At 39.6% G+C, this 18,250-nt stretch overlaps 1 protein-coding gene and 1 pseudogene across 1 annotated transcript; one reads left to right on the forward strand and one right to left on the reverse strand.

Annotated features, from left to right (window-relative positions):
* The first annotated feature begins 6,793 nt into the window (after nucleotides 1-6,793).
* LOC120024815 lies at nucleotides 6,794-10,927 on the forward strand (annotated as a pseudogene).
* Nucleotides 10,928-13,735: 2,808 nt separating this feature from the next.
* LOC120024826 (probable G-protein coupled receptor 173) lies at nucleotides 13,736-16,403 on the reverse strand. Its single transcript, XM_038969154.1, has one exon. The coding sequence runs from the start codon at nucleotides 15,566-15,568 to the stop codon at nucleotides 14,447-14,449; it is 1,122 nt and encodes a 373-aa protein (XP_038825082.1). The 5' UTR covers nucleotides 15,569-16,403; the 3' UTR covers nucleotides 13,736-14,446.
* Between the last annotated feature and the right edge of the window lie 1,847 nt (nucleotides 16,404-18,250).

Here is an 18,250-nt window from a genome sequence, read left to right on the forward strand (position 1 = left end):
CTGCCTGCATGTTATCAAATTGCGCACTCCTGTTTGTAGATAACTCGACAGATTTCTCTAGTTTGGAGTGGACTACATCGTATTTAGTCTTGGCTAAATAGAGTTGTTCCTGGAGACAACGATTTTGTTGAAGAGTTTGTGCTCGTTCATCGTCATGAGTATTTGCAATTACTTTTAATTGTTCAGATTTCAAACGCAGTTCCTCGACTAGCAGAATGTTTTAATTTCCTGCTTTTGTCAATAGTTGCTCAGTTCTCTCCACCTGTGCCCTCATGTTAGTCATGTCTTGCACGTGCTTCAGCTGTGCACTGTGGTATTGGACCGATGACAACCTTTGATGGCGATACATAAGTGCTAAAGTGGAGAGAACCGTCACAAAGCCTGTGTTTGATGGTTGAGTTTTTTCGCTAATGGCATAATTAGGGTTCGTATCGCTGCTGAGGTCAGAGATCAATCCTTTTATGGGTGGAGATTCGCTAATTAGCGGAGGAGTGGTGACCACCTCCTTTGATAGCTTGCACATTATTAGAAAAATTTAGAGGAAACGTGTTCCTATTTTTTTCCAAAGTTTTGGTTTGGAATTCATTGGAAGCTGTAAAGACAAGTTTAATCGATTTATAGATGTTGACGAACCATCAGTACCGTACCAGTAATGTGGAAGTTGGACGTGAATGAATTTGCAAAAGCAAATTGAATTAATTAATCAATGCCAATGATTAATCCTTCCTTGGTAGGCTATCTGGGTATTAAACTTTAATTAACCTGATATGTTGCTTTATCCAGGTTAATATGAGAAGTTTAAGTGTCTCATTTGATTGGAAGAACATTAAGGTATGTTCAACAATTTAATTTATTAAATTCCTGCTGGGGTGGGACTTCTGTCAGTACTGTATTACTGAATGGGTTTTGCAAAAACCAAATTTTACTGATTGATCAATTTAATGATAAATCAAACCTGTACAGGCTATTTGGGAATTAAACTTTAATTAACCTGAAAAGTTGCTTCATCTAGGTTAGTTTGGAAAAAGTTTACAATGTCTCATTTAGAAAACTCATCAATTTGGATATTATTTAAAAGATCCACTTGAGAATGTAAATCTGGCAATTTCACTTATTAGTTCAATTGAATAAGACATCGATATCCGTCTGGATATCATAAGTAATGACTTGAGTGTGACCTGAATAATTATTCTTGAAGGAATGTACTGGCACACTTCAGCGGTCACTGATTGCCCACGCTGAAATCAAGCGGAAGTACCCAGGGCGCGACTTCCGTTCCGCAATGCGGAGGAATTACAATGTGGCACCAAACAAAATGGCTGTTTTTCCCTTTGTTAGCTTAACATCTCGTGCAAGCTAATCCTACTTTTTACGCTTTCAGCACAACATAGGATGGGAAAGGTTTTACTTATAACTATTATGTTCAAACCCTTTTCGGCGTTATTTTGACGATGTTTTAACCGGAACACGCGGCAAACAACGAAATGCACCGTGGTCTACTCGCGTGGAACCGCGAGAGACAGAGAGATACTTATCGCTGGTCAAGCTAATATCTCCTGAATTTCAATCGGCTGGCCCTTTGTCCTCGCTCGAGAAATTAAATGACTGAGCCTACACGCGTCTGAAACGCGCGAGGCAGAAATAGCCCTGCGTTTGGCCAAACGCTCTATTTCTCAGATTTCTATCATTAGCTTTAACAGCCCTTATACAGAACTGTATAGCTTACGCTACCCACTGACAACGTCAGAGAACAACATGGAGGCGGGGAATCTTCAGCACACACACCACCAATAATTCCTGTCTCCAACTCCCATAATGTGTTTAATAAACTTGGTATATTATGTAATCTGCTTTTCAATTTTATACAGGCTAAATCAAAATGAAAGCGTCACCCATTTTAGATTCCTCACAGGGGGCACCATATGTGTCGTGTCTTTGGCTATGCCGGATTAAGTTATATGACATGCTATTCTATAAAATCCTTTCTCTGTAATTAATATTACCTGATTGAGCTAATCATGTAAATGTAATTAACTAGAAAGTCGGGGCACCACGAAATAATATTTATAGAGCTGTTATCTTCCGAATAAACTCTTAAAGACCTAGTAATATTTTACATCAATAGCAGTCAATATTAATCGTCAACCTTATTTCAGTCTTATCTGAAAGTTGTAAATTCTTGGTTATCTTCACGAACCCTGGCTAACAAGTTGAATCAGCAATACAAATTTGGGTTTAATTATTTATTTATCTAAATACCTAACTAATCACACAGAATTACATATACACAGAATGAACCATACATTGATTACAAATTACGTCATAAAGGAAAACGTCCCTAGCGGACGGAGCAGATATGACAGCTGGTTGCACAAAGAAAAGGGGGTAGGGTTTGAGTGAAAGAGCGGGAAGACTGAAGAACAAAGGGAGAAGCTATGTCTCTATCGGGCCGTAGGCAGCTACCCTATCGTAAATACAGAATCTTATGCATTCTAAATTACCGTCCATTTGGAAAAGGAAAATGCAATAAATATTTACTCTGAGCTGCGCTTCAATATGTTGATGGTAGATGGAAGGCCATGTTGCCCAACAGAGTCCTTTGTCCTTTGAAGAGTGTCTCTGGTGGTGAACGGGATACGTTGTAGTGTCGTCGTTGTGTGGTAGACGGGGTACTCTGTCTGTCCTCTCCTAGCCCACGTTTACAGCGGCCGCTGCTAACTCAACGGCTAGGAGGTATCACTTCTGTAGCAAATAAGAGTTCAAAGTTCATACCATTCGCAACCAAAGCTTACGCTGAGGTTGGCTTCATTCTGTAGTTATCATCTGAATCCTTCTGACATCGGACCGTCGTCCTAATGTACCAGGAACAGAAGGTTACATTTTCGTCAAGGGCTTATATAGTGGAGGGAGAGAAGGGTGTGTTTCATAGTTTATAACCCATGTCTCTTCACAGGGGCGGGCCACTGATTGAGCAGAGTTCTAATCTTATGAAAACCCAATTCTCTAATTTTAAGCTAAAATTACATTTAATCTTTTCACAAATAGTTTCATTTAAATTGCATTTAAATTGCACAACAATTCCATGTGAATCTGGAATTGAATAACTATAATGTGTAGACTTTCCCAGATACAGTTTATGTCGTCCTGTCATCAGTCATAATGTCTCAGATGACAACCGAACTGACATCATATTCATTAACTTCTTACGGCTGAGATCCCGTTAACGGGATCGATATGACAACAGCCAGTGAAAGTGCAGGGCGCCAAATTCAAAACAACAGAAATCTCATAATTTAAATTCCTCAGACATACAAGTATTTTACACCATTTTAAAGATAAACTTGTTGTTAATCCCACCACAGTGTTCGATTTCAAAAAGACTTTACGACGAAAGCACACCAAACGATTATGTTAGGTCTGCACCTAGTCACAGAAAAACCCAGCAATTTTTCCAGCCAAAGAGAGGAGTCACAAAAAGCAGAAATAGAGATAAAATTAATCACTAACCTTTGATGATCGTCATCAGATGACACTCATAGGACTTCATGTTACACAATACATGTATGTTTTGTTCGATAAAGTTCATATTTATATCCTAAAATCTTAGTTTACATTGGCGCGTTATGTTCAGTAATGTTTTGCCTCCAAAACATCCAGTGATTTTGCAGAGAGCCACATCAATTTACAGAAATACTCATAATAAACATTGATAAAAGATACAAGTATTACACATGGAACTTTAGATAAACTTCTCCTTAATGCAACCGCTGTGTCAGATTTCAAAAAAACTTTATGGAAAAAGCACACCATGCAATAATCTGAGCACAGTGCTCAGAGCCCAAATAAGCCATACAGATATCAGCCATGTTTTGGAGTCAACAGAAGTCATAGATAGCATTATAAATATTCACTTACCTTTGATGATCTTCATCAGAATGCACTCCCAGGAATCCCAGTTCCACAATAAATGTTTGTTTTGTTCGATATAGTCCATCATTTATGTCCAAATATCTCCATTTTGTTCGCGCGTTCAGTCCAGTTATCCAAATTCATGACGCGCAGGTCAGACGAAAAGTCAAACAATTCCATTACAGTTTGTAGAAACATGTCAAACGATGTATGGAATCAATCTTAAGGATGTTTTTAACATAAATCTTCAATAATGTTTCAACTGGAGAATTCCTTTGTCTTCAGAAATGCAATGGAAAGCAGGTCGCTCTCACATGAGCGCGCATGTTCAGCTCATGCCAGACACCTGACTCAAGAGCTCTCCTTCCCTCATTCTTCACAGTAGAAGCATCAAACAAGGTTCTAAAGACTGTTGACATCTAGTGGAAGCCTTAGGAAGTGCAATATGACCAATATCCCACTGTATATTGGATAGGCAAACCTACAAACCTCAGATTTCCCACTTCCTGGTTGGATTTTTTTCTCAGGTTTTTGCCTGCCATATGAGTTCTGTTATACTCACAGACATCATTCAAATGGTTTTAGAAACTTCAGAGTGTTTTCCATCCAAATCCACTAATAATATGCATACCTTAGCCTCTGAGCCTGAGTAGCAGGCAGTTTACTCTGGGCACCTTTTCATCCAAGCTACTCAATACTGCCAACCAGCCATAAGAAGTTTTAAGTACCAACGCATATTTTCCACTGGTTGGATTACCGAAATATGGTTCCTTTCCCCCCACCGTTTGATGGTCCCAGACTCTCTATGTTTAACAAAGGCTATTCAAGAGTCCTTCAGTAGAGTCAAGAGAGAGAGAGGGGAGAAAGGTATTTATGGGGGGTCATAAACCTTACCCACAGGCCAACGTCATGACACTGGCATATTATTTCTATACAGGTGATGCAGTTCTTCTTCTGCTGTTTTCTTCCTTACCAGTGCCTTGATATGTGCAATGATGAAAGAGTAGTGATAAGTCAGGGAAGAGCAGCACTCTGGAAGGATGCATGCCAAGTCATTTCACCTCCTGGCATTCAGTCAGTGTTGGCATTAAAAACAGTCTACCCTGCAGCTTAAACTTACTGCTGTCTCTGTGTTTGTCTCTCTCTCTCTCGCCCCTCCCTTGCTCTCACCAGCTATTACAGGACCAGTGGATCAAATCTCAAAGGTACATGTCAGCCATTCATGTGTTCACCTTGGTTGGTATTCCCCATTGAAGGACTGAAGAAAATGAGTTGGAAAATGCAGATGCTCTTGAGTGACAACCGTCGTTCATATTCTGCTGTATTCAGAGTCACACTGCTTCAAGAGAAGCCTGTCATAAATTAGAGTGCTATCCCACTCTAGACCTTTGGTCCTCATTCCCGAGGATGGGACCTTACTCTTGGCTTCCTGTGTGACTTAGTTAGCTGTGTCACTGTGGCTCTGTCAAGTCCTTACCAACTGATGATGGACAGTTCATCCACTGCAGCTGACTGGACTCATCAGCTGGTAACACTTGATGTCTCTATTCTGGAACAGATGCAAGCTAAACAATTACATTTATTTGATTGAAGCAGGAGAACACATTTTTTGTGTCATCATTCTTTTAAATCTAACAATTGAATTGACATTGCTCCTTTTGACGTGTCCCTGGGTAAAAATATTTTATAAAATCACCACCTTTCATGTTGGAGAGGAGACCTTGAGTTGTAGTCATGACAACCGTTCAAATAGCAGATTGACTATTGGCAGTTTACCCACACGTACAGTATGGCCTTGGTGCATAAAAAAGCATTAAACCCTGTACTCTCCTGTACTCATTCAGTTGGCATGAACATTTTCATTGGAGTGGCATTATTTTAGTGACGATATACATTTGTTTAAACTTATTGCACCAGAGCTACGGAGTGTGTGGCTTTTCTTTTCCCACCATATCATTTTAATACCTGGCTGTGTATTACTTGAAGAGTGGAAATTGATATTTTGGAAAAAATAAGATATAATGCTTCATCGTCTGCTTACTTGGTGCTTACGATAATATTTCAAACGGACGGTAAACTATTCAATACTACAGAGAAAGAAAATGTCGAGCTACATCTCTCGCGCGCAGGAACTAATCAAAGGACATCTGACACGTTTTGATAAATCTCGCTCATTTTTCTAAATAAAAGCTTGAAACTATGTCTAAAGCCTGGTCACAGCCTGAGGAAGCCATTGGAAAAGGAATATGGTTGATACCCCTTTAAATGGAGATTAGGCAGGCAATGAAACAGGGATTTTTCCAAATAAAAGGCACTTCCGGGTTGGATTTCCTCAGGTTTTCGCCTGCAAAATCAGTTCTGTTATACTCACAGACAATATTTTGACAGTTTTGGAAACTTTAGAGTGTTTTCTATCCTACTCTGTCAATTATATGCATATTCTAGCATCCGGACCTGAGAAATAGGCAGCTTACAATGGGAACGTTATTTTTCCAAACATAAAAATGCTGCCCCCTAGCTTCAAGAGGTGACAAAACAACAACAGGTTTGAGACCACTCAAAGGATGAGTATGGTAACGGTGGAGAAGAATGGGAAGAATTGGCGTCACCATAGAGAATGCCAGAGGGATATTGTCGTGTTGAGCCTTACCTTGGGGCTTCTCTTTTTTTCTCCTGAGGCAATGCTGGTGCTGAGTGACTCATTGAGACTGTGAATGGAAGGCTGGGTTTATAAACCTCTCTCTGCCCTCAACACAAGAGTTTGGAGGCCACCTCTCTTTCCAAGTCAATCTAACAAACACATACACACTCAGGTACACACAGCAGACACAGCATTTCTTTCACCCTGTAGAACACAGGAGCTGGAGAACTATTCTTCTTCACCATGCAGTCCAGCTGCTACCTACTATTCTGTCTACTGCTCGTGTCCCATGGCTCCTCAGCAGTCATCACAGAGGTAAATGGAAGCCAACAGGTTTTGGGAGCCAACTACACTCTTAGAATAAAAAGGTACTATCTGGACCTTAAAGGGTTCTTTGGCTGTCCCAATAGGAGAACCCTTTGAACCCTTTTTGGTTGCAGGTAGAACCCTTAGGTTTCAGGTAGGAACCTTTTGGGAGAACCCTCTGTATAAAAGGACAGCCGAAGAACCCTTTTGGAACCCTTTGTTCTAAGAGTGTAGTTATGAGTGAATGATAATATAGAAAATGTAATATTCTGTTATGGGAAGCTTGATTTGGATGAATATGAAATAATTATTATAATTTATCAAAATCTAAATGGGGGGGTGCACAAAATGTAATAGATTCTTAGTAGATTATCTCAGTGTAATGAGAAGCCTCTCATGAAGACACAATACAGTTATAGCCTGCCTTTATAACATCATGTTTGATTTACATACATCATTATAAACTCTAGGCTGGCTATACACAGAGAAGAACATTTGCATTATGTTGCAGCAAGTCTGCATATTTTTCTCTGTCAATGTGAGGCTAGCCAACTGTGAGATTGCCTTAGGAACTCATATTGAAGAGCACAATCATTTCGTTATTGCTGTAAAACAAATGTTGTTATCATGTTTTTTAAGTTAATATTTTACATTAACTGTGTAACCATAATAGTTCCTTCTGGTTGAAGTGTCAAATAATGTGTCAAATAAGGTTTTATTTCTCCAACATAGCTCTACCTATGTATAATGGAATAATTTTGTCAATTCATGTTCCTTGGAAAAGTTGAATGTGATGGCTTTAACAAGGAAACAGGTTTTAATATAATATTGGTACAACTTTATATAACTTAAAATAAGCTTTTGGAGTACGATGCAGGTACGTACGTACACATTGTTGCATAGTACCTATGGTACTTCAGGTACCATGCAACGTGTTTGCTATTTGTGTAGTTGCATTGTTTAATATATATACAGTACCAGTCAAAAGTTTGGACACACCTACTCATTCCAGGGTTTTTCTTTATTTGTACTATTTTATACATTGTAGAATAATAGTGAAGACATCAAAACAATGAAATAACACATATAGAATCATGTAGTAACCAAAAATGTGTTAAACAAATCAAATATATTTGAGATTTTTGATTCTTCAAAGTAGCCACCCTTTGCCTTGATGACAACTTTGCACACTCTACAATGTAGAAAATAGTAAAAAGAAAAGAAAAACCCTTGAATGAGTAGGTGTGTCAAAACTTTTGACTGGTACTGTATATATATAGTTTTAGCAGAATTTCCTAGGGGTTCCTAATATCTCTAGGTTTAAAAACCTGGGCAACCATTGTTTTATCAGTTTCAAAGGCGATTTGGTATCCAATTTGTGTATGGAATATAATAGATTTTTTTTAAATGCCAGAACAGTGCAGGCATAGGGATGCTAATATGAACTGAGATAGGTGCACGCAGCCATGAAACGGAAACAAATTTTCCTCAGAGACTGTCACAATAAATCAGCTCACTCCTCCCTCATCTCTCTCCTTCGTTTCATTCGAAGTGAGAGCAGTCACTCAAGTTGTTCATATCCTTCTGAGCAATTTCCGGATCGTTTTTTAGAATACTCATGATAGCCTTCATGTATTATACAGTGGGCTCCAAAATTACTGGCACCCCTGACTGGCAATGCACAAACAATGCTTTAACAAATATAAACAATATAATTATAGAGATAAACTCAAAATACAAACATGTGAGAAATGCTGTACTTTATTAATGTTTCAATGGGAACCAACCAAAATCATACAATTATTTAATACAAAATACATTTGACCAAAATCAAGGTTTCATAATTATTGGCACTCCTCATTTAGTACTTAGTGCAACCACCTCTGGCAAGGATAACAGCATGGAGTCTTTTCCTGTAATGTTTGACAAGGTTAAGGAAAACATTTGGAGGGAGTTTGGACCATTCCTCTATGCAGATCCTTTCAAGATCCTTCACATTCTTGGGTTTGCGCTTATCAACTGCCCTCTTCCACTCAGCCCACAGGTTTTCGATTGGATTGAGGTCCAGCGACTGAGATGGCCATGGCAGAACATTGATTTTGTTGTCACAGAACCGTTTCTGTGTGGATCTTGAGGTATGTTTTGGGTCATTGTCTTGTTGGAAAGTCCACCTACGGCCAAGTCCCAACCTTCTGGCAGAGGCAACCAGATTGTCAGCCAAAATTGCCTGATACTTGGTGGAATTCATTATGCCATCAATCTTAACCAGTGCTTCTGGACCTCTGGAATTAAAACAGCCCCAAAACATCACTGACCCCCCTCCATATTTCACCGTGGGTATGAGGTTCCTCACCTTGTATGCATCTCTGTTTCGACGTCAAACATGCCGATGCTGTATCTGACCAAAACGTTCAATTTTGGTCTCATCTGACCAGAGCGCTTTCTTCCAGTCATAATTTAAATGACATTTGGCAAACTCCAAGCGCTTGCGTCTGTGTCTTGGGGTCAGAAAGGGCTTTCTTCTGGAAACCCTTCCAAAGAGCCTGTGGTTGTGGAGGTGACGTCTGATGGTGCTTTTTGAAACCTGGTGACCCCAAGATGCCACCAAGGCCTGGAATTATTTCACAGTGATTCTTGGGGATTTTGTTGCTTCTCTCACCATCCTCCTCCCTATCCTGGGGGGAAAAATGCATTTGCGTCATCTATCCGTGAGGTTTTCAACTGTTCCATATCTTTAGAATTTTTTTATAATTGCCCTGACAGTGCTCAGTGGTATATTCAATTGTTTGTGGATCTTCTTGTAGCCATTACCAGATTTATGAAGGTCTACGACCATCTGTCTCTTTTGAACTGCCAGTTCTTTTGTTTTCTTCATGGTGTTGGATGACAGTGGGATATTGCATGTGTGTTACCTCATTTTTTATACCGTAGTGAAACAGGAAGTGATGTAATGGCTCAATATAGTTCCTTAAGACTTAGATACACTTAAATAAGTGGAATTTAATTTGTGGTTTAATTTTGGTAGATGTTATTTACAATAATATTTAAGGGTGCCATTAATTGTGAAACCTTGATTGGGGGGACATTTTGAGTTTAACTCAATAATTATGTTGTTTATATTTTAAGTATTGTAAGTATTGTTTGTGCATTGCCTGTCACGGCCGTCGAATGAAGAGGACCAAAGCGCAGCGTTGTGAGCGTACATATTCCTTGTTTATTAGGACGACGCCGACAAAAACAATAAACAATACAAAAAACGACATGAAGCTTAAGGCTATAGTGCCACAAACAAAGACAACTTCCCACACTGAAAGGAGGGAAAAGGGCTACCTAAGTATGGTTCCCAATCAGAGACAACGATAGACAGCTGTCCCTGATTGAGAACCATACCCGGCCAAAACATAGAAATACAAAATCATAGAATGCCCACCCCAAATCACACCCAGACCAAACCAAATAGAGACATAAAAAGGCTCTCTAAGGTCAGGGCGTGACATTGCCAGTCAGGGGTGCCAGTAATTTTGGAGCCCACTGTATAGTAGCCCAATCATTACCAACATAAATCAAGTGCTGTAGAAATGCTTTGGCTTCTAGCAATGTTCTCACTTTTAATGCCTCTCAGTTTTATTTAAAGTTTGTTTTTCTTCTTTCAACTCTATTATATTTTGTGTGATCTCTTCAGGCCTGTGAGAAGGACTCTCAGTGTGGAGGGGGGGATGTGCTGTGCGGTCAGCTTATGGATCCGAAGCCTGAGGATGTGTGCCCCTATGGGACAGGAGGGAGACGAGTGCCACTGCTTGAGTCACAAGGTGGGCCAGGTTCTGTACATCATATCTCACTAGTCAATCTCTCAGTCTCTACTGAAAGTTGTAACGACAGAAAGAGTCCAGATTTCCTTACAAAAGATGCCATATAACATATTCGTTCACCTACTGTATGTATTTCTGTCTCTGTTTCCAGGTTCCCTTCTTTGGCAAAAGACTACACCACACAAATCTGGCATGCATCACCACATCCGAGGGCAAATCAAAATGTCTTTCCCCGTACATGTACCAAGAATACTACCTCTGAGGACAACCACCAAAAATGCAGCTAGTGATTTACTATGCCTACATTAGCAGTTTGGAAAATAATGTTTTCAGGACATGTATTAAAGATACTTTTCAGGTTGACAATTTGTTTATCCTCCTTAAAGACATGCTCTGGAACTTTGACGACTACTAAGTACATTTTAAACCTCCCGCTTTGGGCTGGATGTGTCAATGTGTAGATCATACATGCATAATCTATGAGTAGAATTACTCAATTAGCCATGAAATCCCTCATTTGAAGCAACTGGTTTTCTGGAAGCTGTGCTATTTCATGGCTAATTGTGTAATTCAACTCATAGATTATGCATGTATGATCTACACACTGACACATCCAGCCCAAAGCGGGAGGTTTAAAAAGTATTTAGTAGTCGCCAAAGTTAAATTCTTTCTGGAAACTGACCTATGCCATTTCCCCCTATTGTGGACAGCCCCCTAGCAATTTGAGTTCAACCAATTAGCTTCAGCCCCTTGCCATATGAGTGACATGCACAAGAGAGAGAGAGAGAGAGAAAGAGAGAGAAAGAGAGAGAAATGATTTGGTGTACATGTCTGCACATAATACGCCATTTACGGGGACATATTCCTATATGGTATCCACAACCAGGGACTTCACTCTATACCATGTTTCTAGGGCCCACAGTTTTTACTGGTCAGGAAAAATCCTGGGCCCAAAGCATGTTGTACATTTGAAATAACTGACCCTACTTCACTACTATTGTACTATTTTAGTGAAGTCAGTTAACAACAAACTCTTACTTACAATGACAGCCTAGAAACAGTGGATTAACTACCTTGTTCAGGAGTAGAACAACAGAGTTTTACCTTGTCAGCTCAGGGATTTGATCTAGCAACCTTTTGGTTACTGGTTCAATACTCTAACCACTAGGCTACCTGCCACCCCAGGGTGGCTAACCCAGTGTTCCCCGGTAGGCCATCATTGTAAATAAGAATTTGTTCTTAACTGACTTGCCTAGTTAAATGAAGGTAAATTTCAGGGGCAGAACAACAGATTTTTACCTTGTCAGTTCAGGGATTCAATTCAGCAACCTTCCAGTTACTGGCCCAATGCTCTAACCACTAGGCTACCTGCCACCCCAACAAAGCAACAAAGTAGCATCTTAGCTTCCCAATAATTTGAAGAGTTTGGGCATTTAGAGGTTAAAACAGAAAGTGCTATTTGCCACTCACTTTAACAAAGAAAGAAAGAGCTTTCTCTGTTAATAAGAGGAAGCAGGTCTCCAGAAATCCGACAGCTCTGAAATTGTGTAATTTTCTGGCTACATTTTACAGGGCATTTATTTAAAGCTCAAAGCTATAATTAGATTTGTCCGATGTTCGTTGACTCATATTAATCTCATTCTTTATTCATGGAAAACTGTGTTATTCAGATCTAGTTACATTTCAGACTAGTTTCTCAATATTCATAAAGCTTGGCTTCTTAATGGAGCAATCTCCCAATGTCCCAAATATAGAGCGTACTCACAGATGGGGTGGGTATCTTCTGCATTTAATATAAATTCATTGGTCAAAGCTGACAGTATCTGACAGACCGTAAAATTTGTATCTCAATAAGTTGATAATCCGTTTATTAGGTCCAAGTAGTGTACAATAACATAATGTACAGAAGTTGTTCTCTAGATGGAAAAACAAAAAATATAACCAAGTTGCCTGTACAATGATGTTAAGCTGAGAGATGAGCTATGCCATAAATGAAGCTGTGGTGCAGTTTGTGTAATGCAAACACAGCCTATTTCAAAGCCGATAATCAAGTTTTACGAGCCAAACAGTCCCTCCCATGGTAATAGAACAGTATAAAATTATGACATTGGCTTGTATAAGCCACAACGTGGAGAGCCTTGCCATTTCAATGTAGGTATATTCAGACAATGGCACCATAAACTCTGCAATAACTCAGACTTCATCTGAACTGACTCTCGGGATGAAATGTTATATTGCATTTTGAACATATTTCAGGTGTGCAAAACTGCCTCTGAGAAACTAACAGCAAAAATGTTCAAGAGGCACTTATAAGCTAAACAAAGCAGCAGAGAGAGGTCTCCTGGGGCAGAGCTGTTGTATAAAAAATGCCTGATCTGAAATGATACTGCATGAGAGAATTCACAGGTGAGAACGTTTCAGTCGCTCAGAAGCAACAGAGAGTCATGCTGGGAGTAGAGCGGAGCAGGCATGTTGTGATGGTAATGGTTGTGAATGCAGTGATGCCGGGCCAGGCCAGGGAAGGGAGGGAGGGTGCACAGTAGGTATACTGTAGGTACACCGGGATGCTCTACCCAGAAACATCAGCTCAGCAGTTCCCACTCTATCCCACTTCCCCCTAGGGAAGTAAACCCGGGCTACAAAGATTAAGGACTCCAATTAGCTGACAAATGTTCATTTACATGGCTGTAACTGAGACGAGCAGTGATCAGAATAATGACTCTATTATACACTGTTGGATTTTTTACATACTTAAAGGTGCATGCTGGCTAGTTAAAGTCTTATGAGAAGAATGGAGTGTGTAAGCAGAGGAAAACTGGACTCTTGCTGCACTGCTTTTTCAGAAGCACAAACTTCCTAAATACTCAGGCACATGAATGATGGTAACATTTTACATTACAGTGCAGAATAAAGTGGTAATAACATGGTAATAGTATGGTAACAAGTTAGCTGATCACAATGAAACCCAGATTTTTGTAAAATTATATTATTGTAATACAACACCCCACATGTTGTGCTATAGAGGGGGTAATGATACAACAAAATATGGTAAATTGGAAGTTAGCATTTGAGGATGAGTGGTAGAAAATAGTATGTGTCTATATTGTTATTGTATTGAAACACAGAACAGATATTGTTCAGTTACCTGTATAACAGAATCAAATCAATACTAATCATTAATCTGTTGTTTATTTACTCAAACGTACAAACATTGCAAACATCTCTCTGCAGCACTGATGCTTTGCTTCTTTTAGAGTTCCATTGTCCTTGTCCATAGAAAAAAACATGTCATTTGTCTTTTTTACAGGGAATGTGCAAGGTATACATTTTTATCAACACATGTTAAAATCCAGGAAGAAAATGTATTTGCAAAAGACTGTAAAAGTTTGTTTTATCACCTTCTCCACACAAATAATTCCAAGAAGATTTTAGGAAAGCTACAACATATTTGATTTAAAAAAAAGTTCAGAATAAAGAAATAAACAGCTTTAGAGAATGTACAGAATTGTCTTATGTTCTTCTAACTGAATTGCCATAGGCCTACATTACTCAAATAATATACCAATGAGATTCTTCAAATATGCAACATTATTAGTAGGCCTATTCGAAATACAGATTGGCAACATTTTGCACTTTCTGTAAGTGCAAATCACAAAATATGGCCTTCAGCCTGTGTGGAAAAATTGGACAAGCATAGCAACAGAGTAATATCACACAAGGCTTCAAAACCAACATGACAGTTCTGTTCGTTTTCCCTTGTCTAAAACAGCAGTAGAACCTATCAGATGACACAGTATGGCTCCATAGACATAGGTGTCTGTGTGCTGAGACAACATGGGAAACTGGCTCTGAGGCGCGATCTCAGCTCCTTGTTGAATATGAAACAAATAATGGGATTCGCCCCCGCCTGAACGAACGTCATCCACACGGCCGCAGTCAGGTAGACCTGTGGAATTGTGCCTCCTTTGACAAACACTCGAATGTAGCAAGTAACAATGTACGGGGCCCAGAGGATAAGAAACGCCAGGGTTATCATGTAATACATTTTCCCTATGCGTTTCTCCATTTTAAATTCATCCAAGACAAGCAGCCTTCTGTTGCCAATATGCGAAGTTTGTCTGATTCCCACCAAAGTTGGTGGGGTGGGACCACGTCCAAACCCTGCTATCCAATTGGCGGCTGCCTGCCCAGTTGCACCTGGCCCGTGGAAGGTCCAGTTTTGGCTTATAGCTGGGACAAGCTGAGCGGGTTTCATCTTGCGATGGTCGTACACGAAACACAACATTTTTATGTAAACAACGTGTGTTGTTCCCACGATAACAGCCAGCATCAACATGAAACCCAGGGTGTCATTTGCTTTCACATATCGGTGCTCGAAAATGCATTGTTCCTCTTCATGGATGAATTTGTAGGTGCCAACGTCAAATACAGGGGGGAAAGCCATAGCGACAGAGAGGGTCCAGACCATGCAAATCACTGCCACACATGTCCACAATGTCATTCGTTTGGAATAAAACCTGTGGTGTGCAATCGCCATGTATCTGGTGACACTGACGCAGAAGAGCAGAAACGCTACATGGAAACAAGAAAGGACCGACAGGAACGCGATAATTTTGCAACGTATAATGCTGTACGTCCAGGTGGAACGGTTGTTGATTGATATCATCACAAAGGGCAAACACACGGCAGACCGTATTACATCTGCCAAGCACAGATCAAGTAGAAAATAATACGGAGCCTTGTGAAGGGAGATGTCTTTCAGCACTAGCAGGGACAACGCCACATTCCCGACAAGGCTGATGCAAATGATCAGACCGAGCGAGGCCAGTTTCACCGCAGAGGCGGTGATGGCATAATTATGTAGCGTGGGATTGCTTTCCCCAAACTCGCTTGAATTTGCCATCTATGTAACCAAGCTATTGTCAAAGGCGCGTGTATTCTATATTCCCACATTAAGTGGTCGTGCTTTCCCCGGTCGAAGTAGGCCTATCAATGATTGATAAAAATTGGCCAGCAAGAAATTAACATGATGCACGATTATGTTACACTACCTCACCGTGAACAGCATCTAGGTTTTAACCGTTTTAGAATATAATTCATTATTCTCCTGGGTTTGAAGCATTGCCTGATTTCAGAAGCGACTGAGATCCATCGAAATGTATTTTCTTGTTATCCTTCATCTCACAAGTTTCCGTTTCGAATATGAAATAGGCTACACCCATGTTCGTAGTTCCATTTTCTGCTGATAGCAAACATATTGCTCTGAAACATGCAGTCTTGGCACACACCATCTTAAATTGATCCGTTTAACTGCCAGACATTTCAAAAACACATCTCCATTTCCACTGATGCTGAGGTTCTCGTTCGTCTTGAGGAATAAATAAACATAAATCGGAGGACAGGCCGTCATCATCTCTTCAGCACGCAATTAATAGGGTTGGGTAGACTATAGCCAAACCAGTGTTCAGTCCACTCAATCGAAGGCATGGCGTATGAATACATCCAGCAATACAAACTAATGCATGTCTATAAACTACAACCGTTGGTTTGCATTTGAGGAAAAGCCTACACTTTACGTTTTCAAACGAGGTTGAATCGATTATGATAAAGTGGAGAGACACTGCCGGCTAATGTCGAGATAGATTAAATGTAGGCTAATCCACGTCCTCGGATCAGAAACAGTTGTCCGATCTCCTGTGCGCGTACATTAGTCTGCGGCGCTACATGGAATCACTCAATAATTGGATCCTGTCTCATGCATTCCCAAGGCATGATTTTCCATGTCTAGAAAGGCTTGTCAAATTCAATCGTTTCAGAGTGCTCAGTTCCTTTTACACTGAGGCAGCTTTAAAGGCACAGTCATGTGTTTACAACCAACCTAACCTAAAATCATAATTATGATCATCTCATTTGAAATATAAGTCATTGAGTGAATGCATAGACATACAGGTCATACAGGACAGCTGCATTATGAAGAATGCCACCACAGTAGCCTATATAAAGAGTTTCTATTCCGGTTTCTACTGTTTTAGTCACATATTTTCAAATGCAAACCCATTTTGACTGGTCAATATGCAGGGTAGGCTTACACAATTTTGCCAACATGATTGGTTGGCACCACCAAGTATGCTAGACCTATTAGACTATATTCCCACAATTGTTTTTAACCCACCATAATATGACAATTGAATAGTTATAAGACAGAAGCCCACATATTACTATCACCAATTATATGTGATGTGTTAGATAAATATCTATCTTATTTAACAAACTCTATGCACATACTGTAATATGGCACGATATAGGATATTTGACTACATTAAACATTAGCATGTTGGAGTTGAGTTGATAACACAAATCTGGCAGCTGTGATTCACTAGTGCCATCTGCAGCCTACTAGAGAGAGAGAGAGAGAGAGAGAGAGAGAGAGAAACAATTAGGCAACAACAAATCCAATCCCTTTTAGACAATTTCCTGGGTAAAACGTTCCACTGCAATAGTGAAGGTGTAAACTTGGCAGTAGAAAATCTTAACAGTATATTTGACCTCTCAGCTTCTCTATCAAATCTAAAAATCTCAAATAGAAAACCGAAGAAAATGAACAACAATGACAAATGGTTTGATGAAGAATGCAAAAATCTAAGAAAGAAATTGAGAAACCTGTCCAACCAAAAACATAGAGACCCGGAAAACCTGAGTCTACGCCTTCACTATGGTGAATCACTAAAACAATACAGAAATACACTACGGAAAAAGAAGGAACAGCACGTCAGAAATCAGCTCAATGTAATTGAAGAATCCATAGACTCTAACCAATTCTGGGAAAATTGGAAAACACTAAACAAACAACAACACGAAGAATTATCTATCCAAAATTGAGATGTATGGGTAAACCACTTCTCCAATCTTTTTGGCTCTATAACAAAGAATAAAGAGCAAAAACATATACATGATCAAATACAAATCCTAGAATCAACTATTAAAGACTACCAGAACCCACTGGATTCTCCAATTACCTTGAATGAGTTACAGGACAAAATAAAAACCCTCCAACCCAAAAAGGCCTGTGGTGTTGATGGTATCCTTAATGAAATGATCAAATATACAGACAACAAATTCCAATTGGCTATACTAAAACTCTTTAACATCGTCCTTAGCTCTGGCATCTTCCCCAATATTTGGAACCAAGGACTGATCACCCCAATCCACAAAAGTGGAGACAAATTTGACCCCAATAACTACCGTGGAATATGCGTCAACAGTAACCTTGGGAAAATACTCTGCATTATTATTAACAGCAGACTCGTACATTTCCTCAATGAAAACAATGTACTGAGCAAATGTCAAATTGGCTTTTTACCAAATTACCGTACAACAGACCATGTATTCACCCTACACACCCTAATTGACAACCAAACAAACCAAAACAAAGGCAAAGTCTTCTCATGCTTTGTTGATTTCAAAAAAGCCTTCGACTCAATTTGGCATGAGGGTCTGCTTTTCAAATTGATGGAAAGTGGTGTTGGGGGTAAAACATACGACATTATAAAATCCATGTACACAAACAACAAGTGTGCGGTTAAAA

Source organism: Salvelinus namaycush, chromosome 2 (genome assembly GCF_016432855.1).
Source record: "Salvelinus namaycush isolate Seneca chromosome 2, SaNama_1.0, whole genome shotgun sequence".
NCBI lineage: Eukaryota > Metazoa > Chordata > Actinopteri > Salmoniformes > Salmonidae > Salvelinus > Salvelinus namaycush.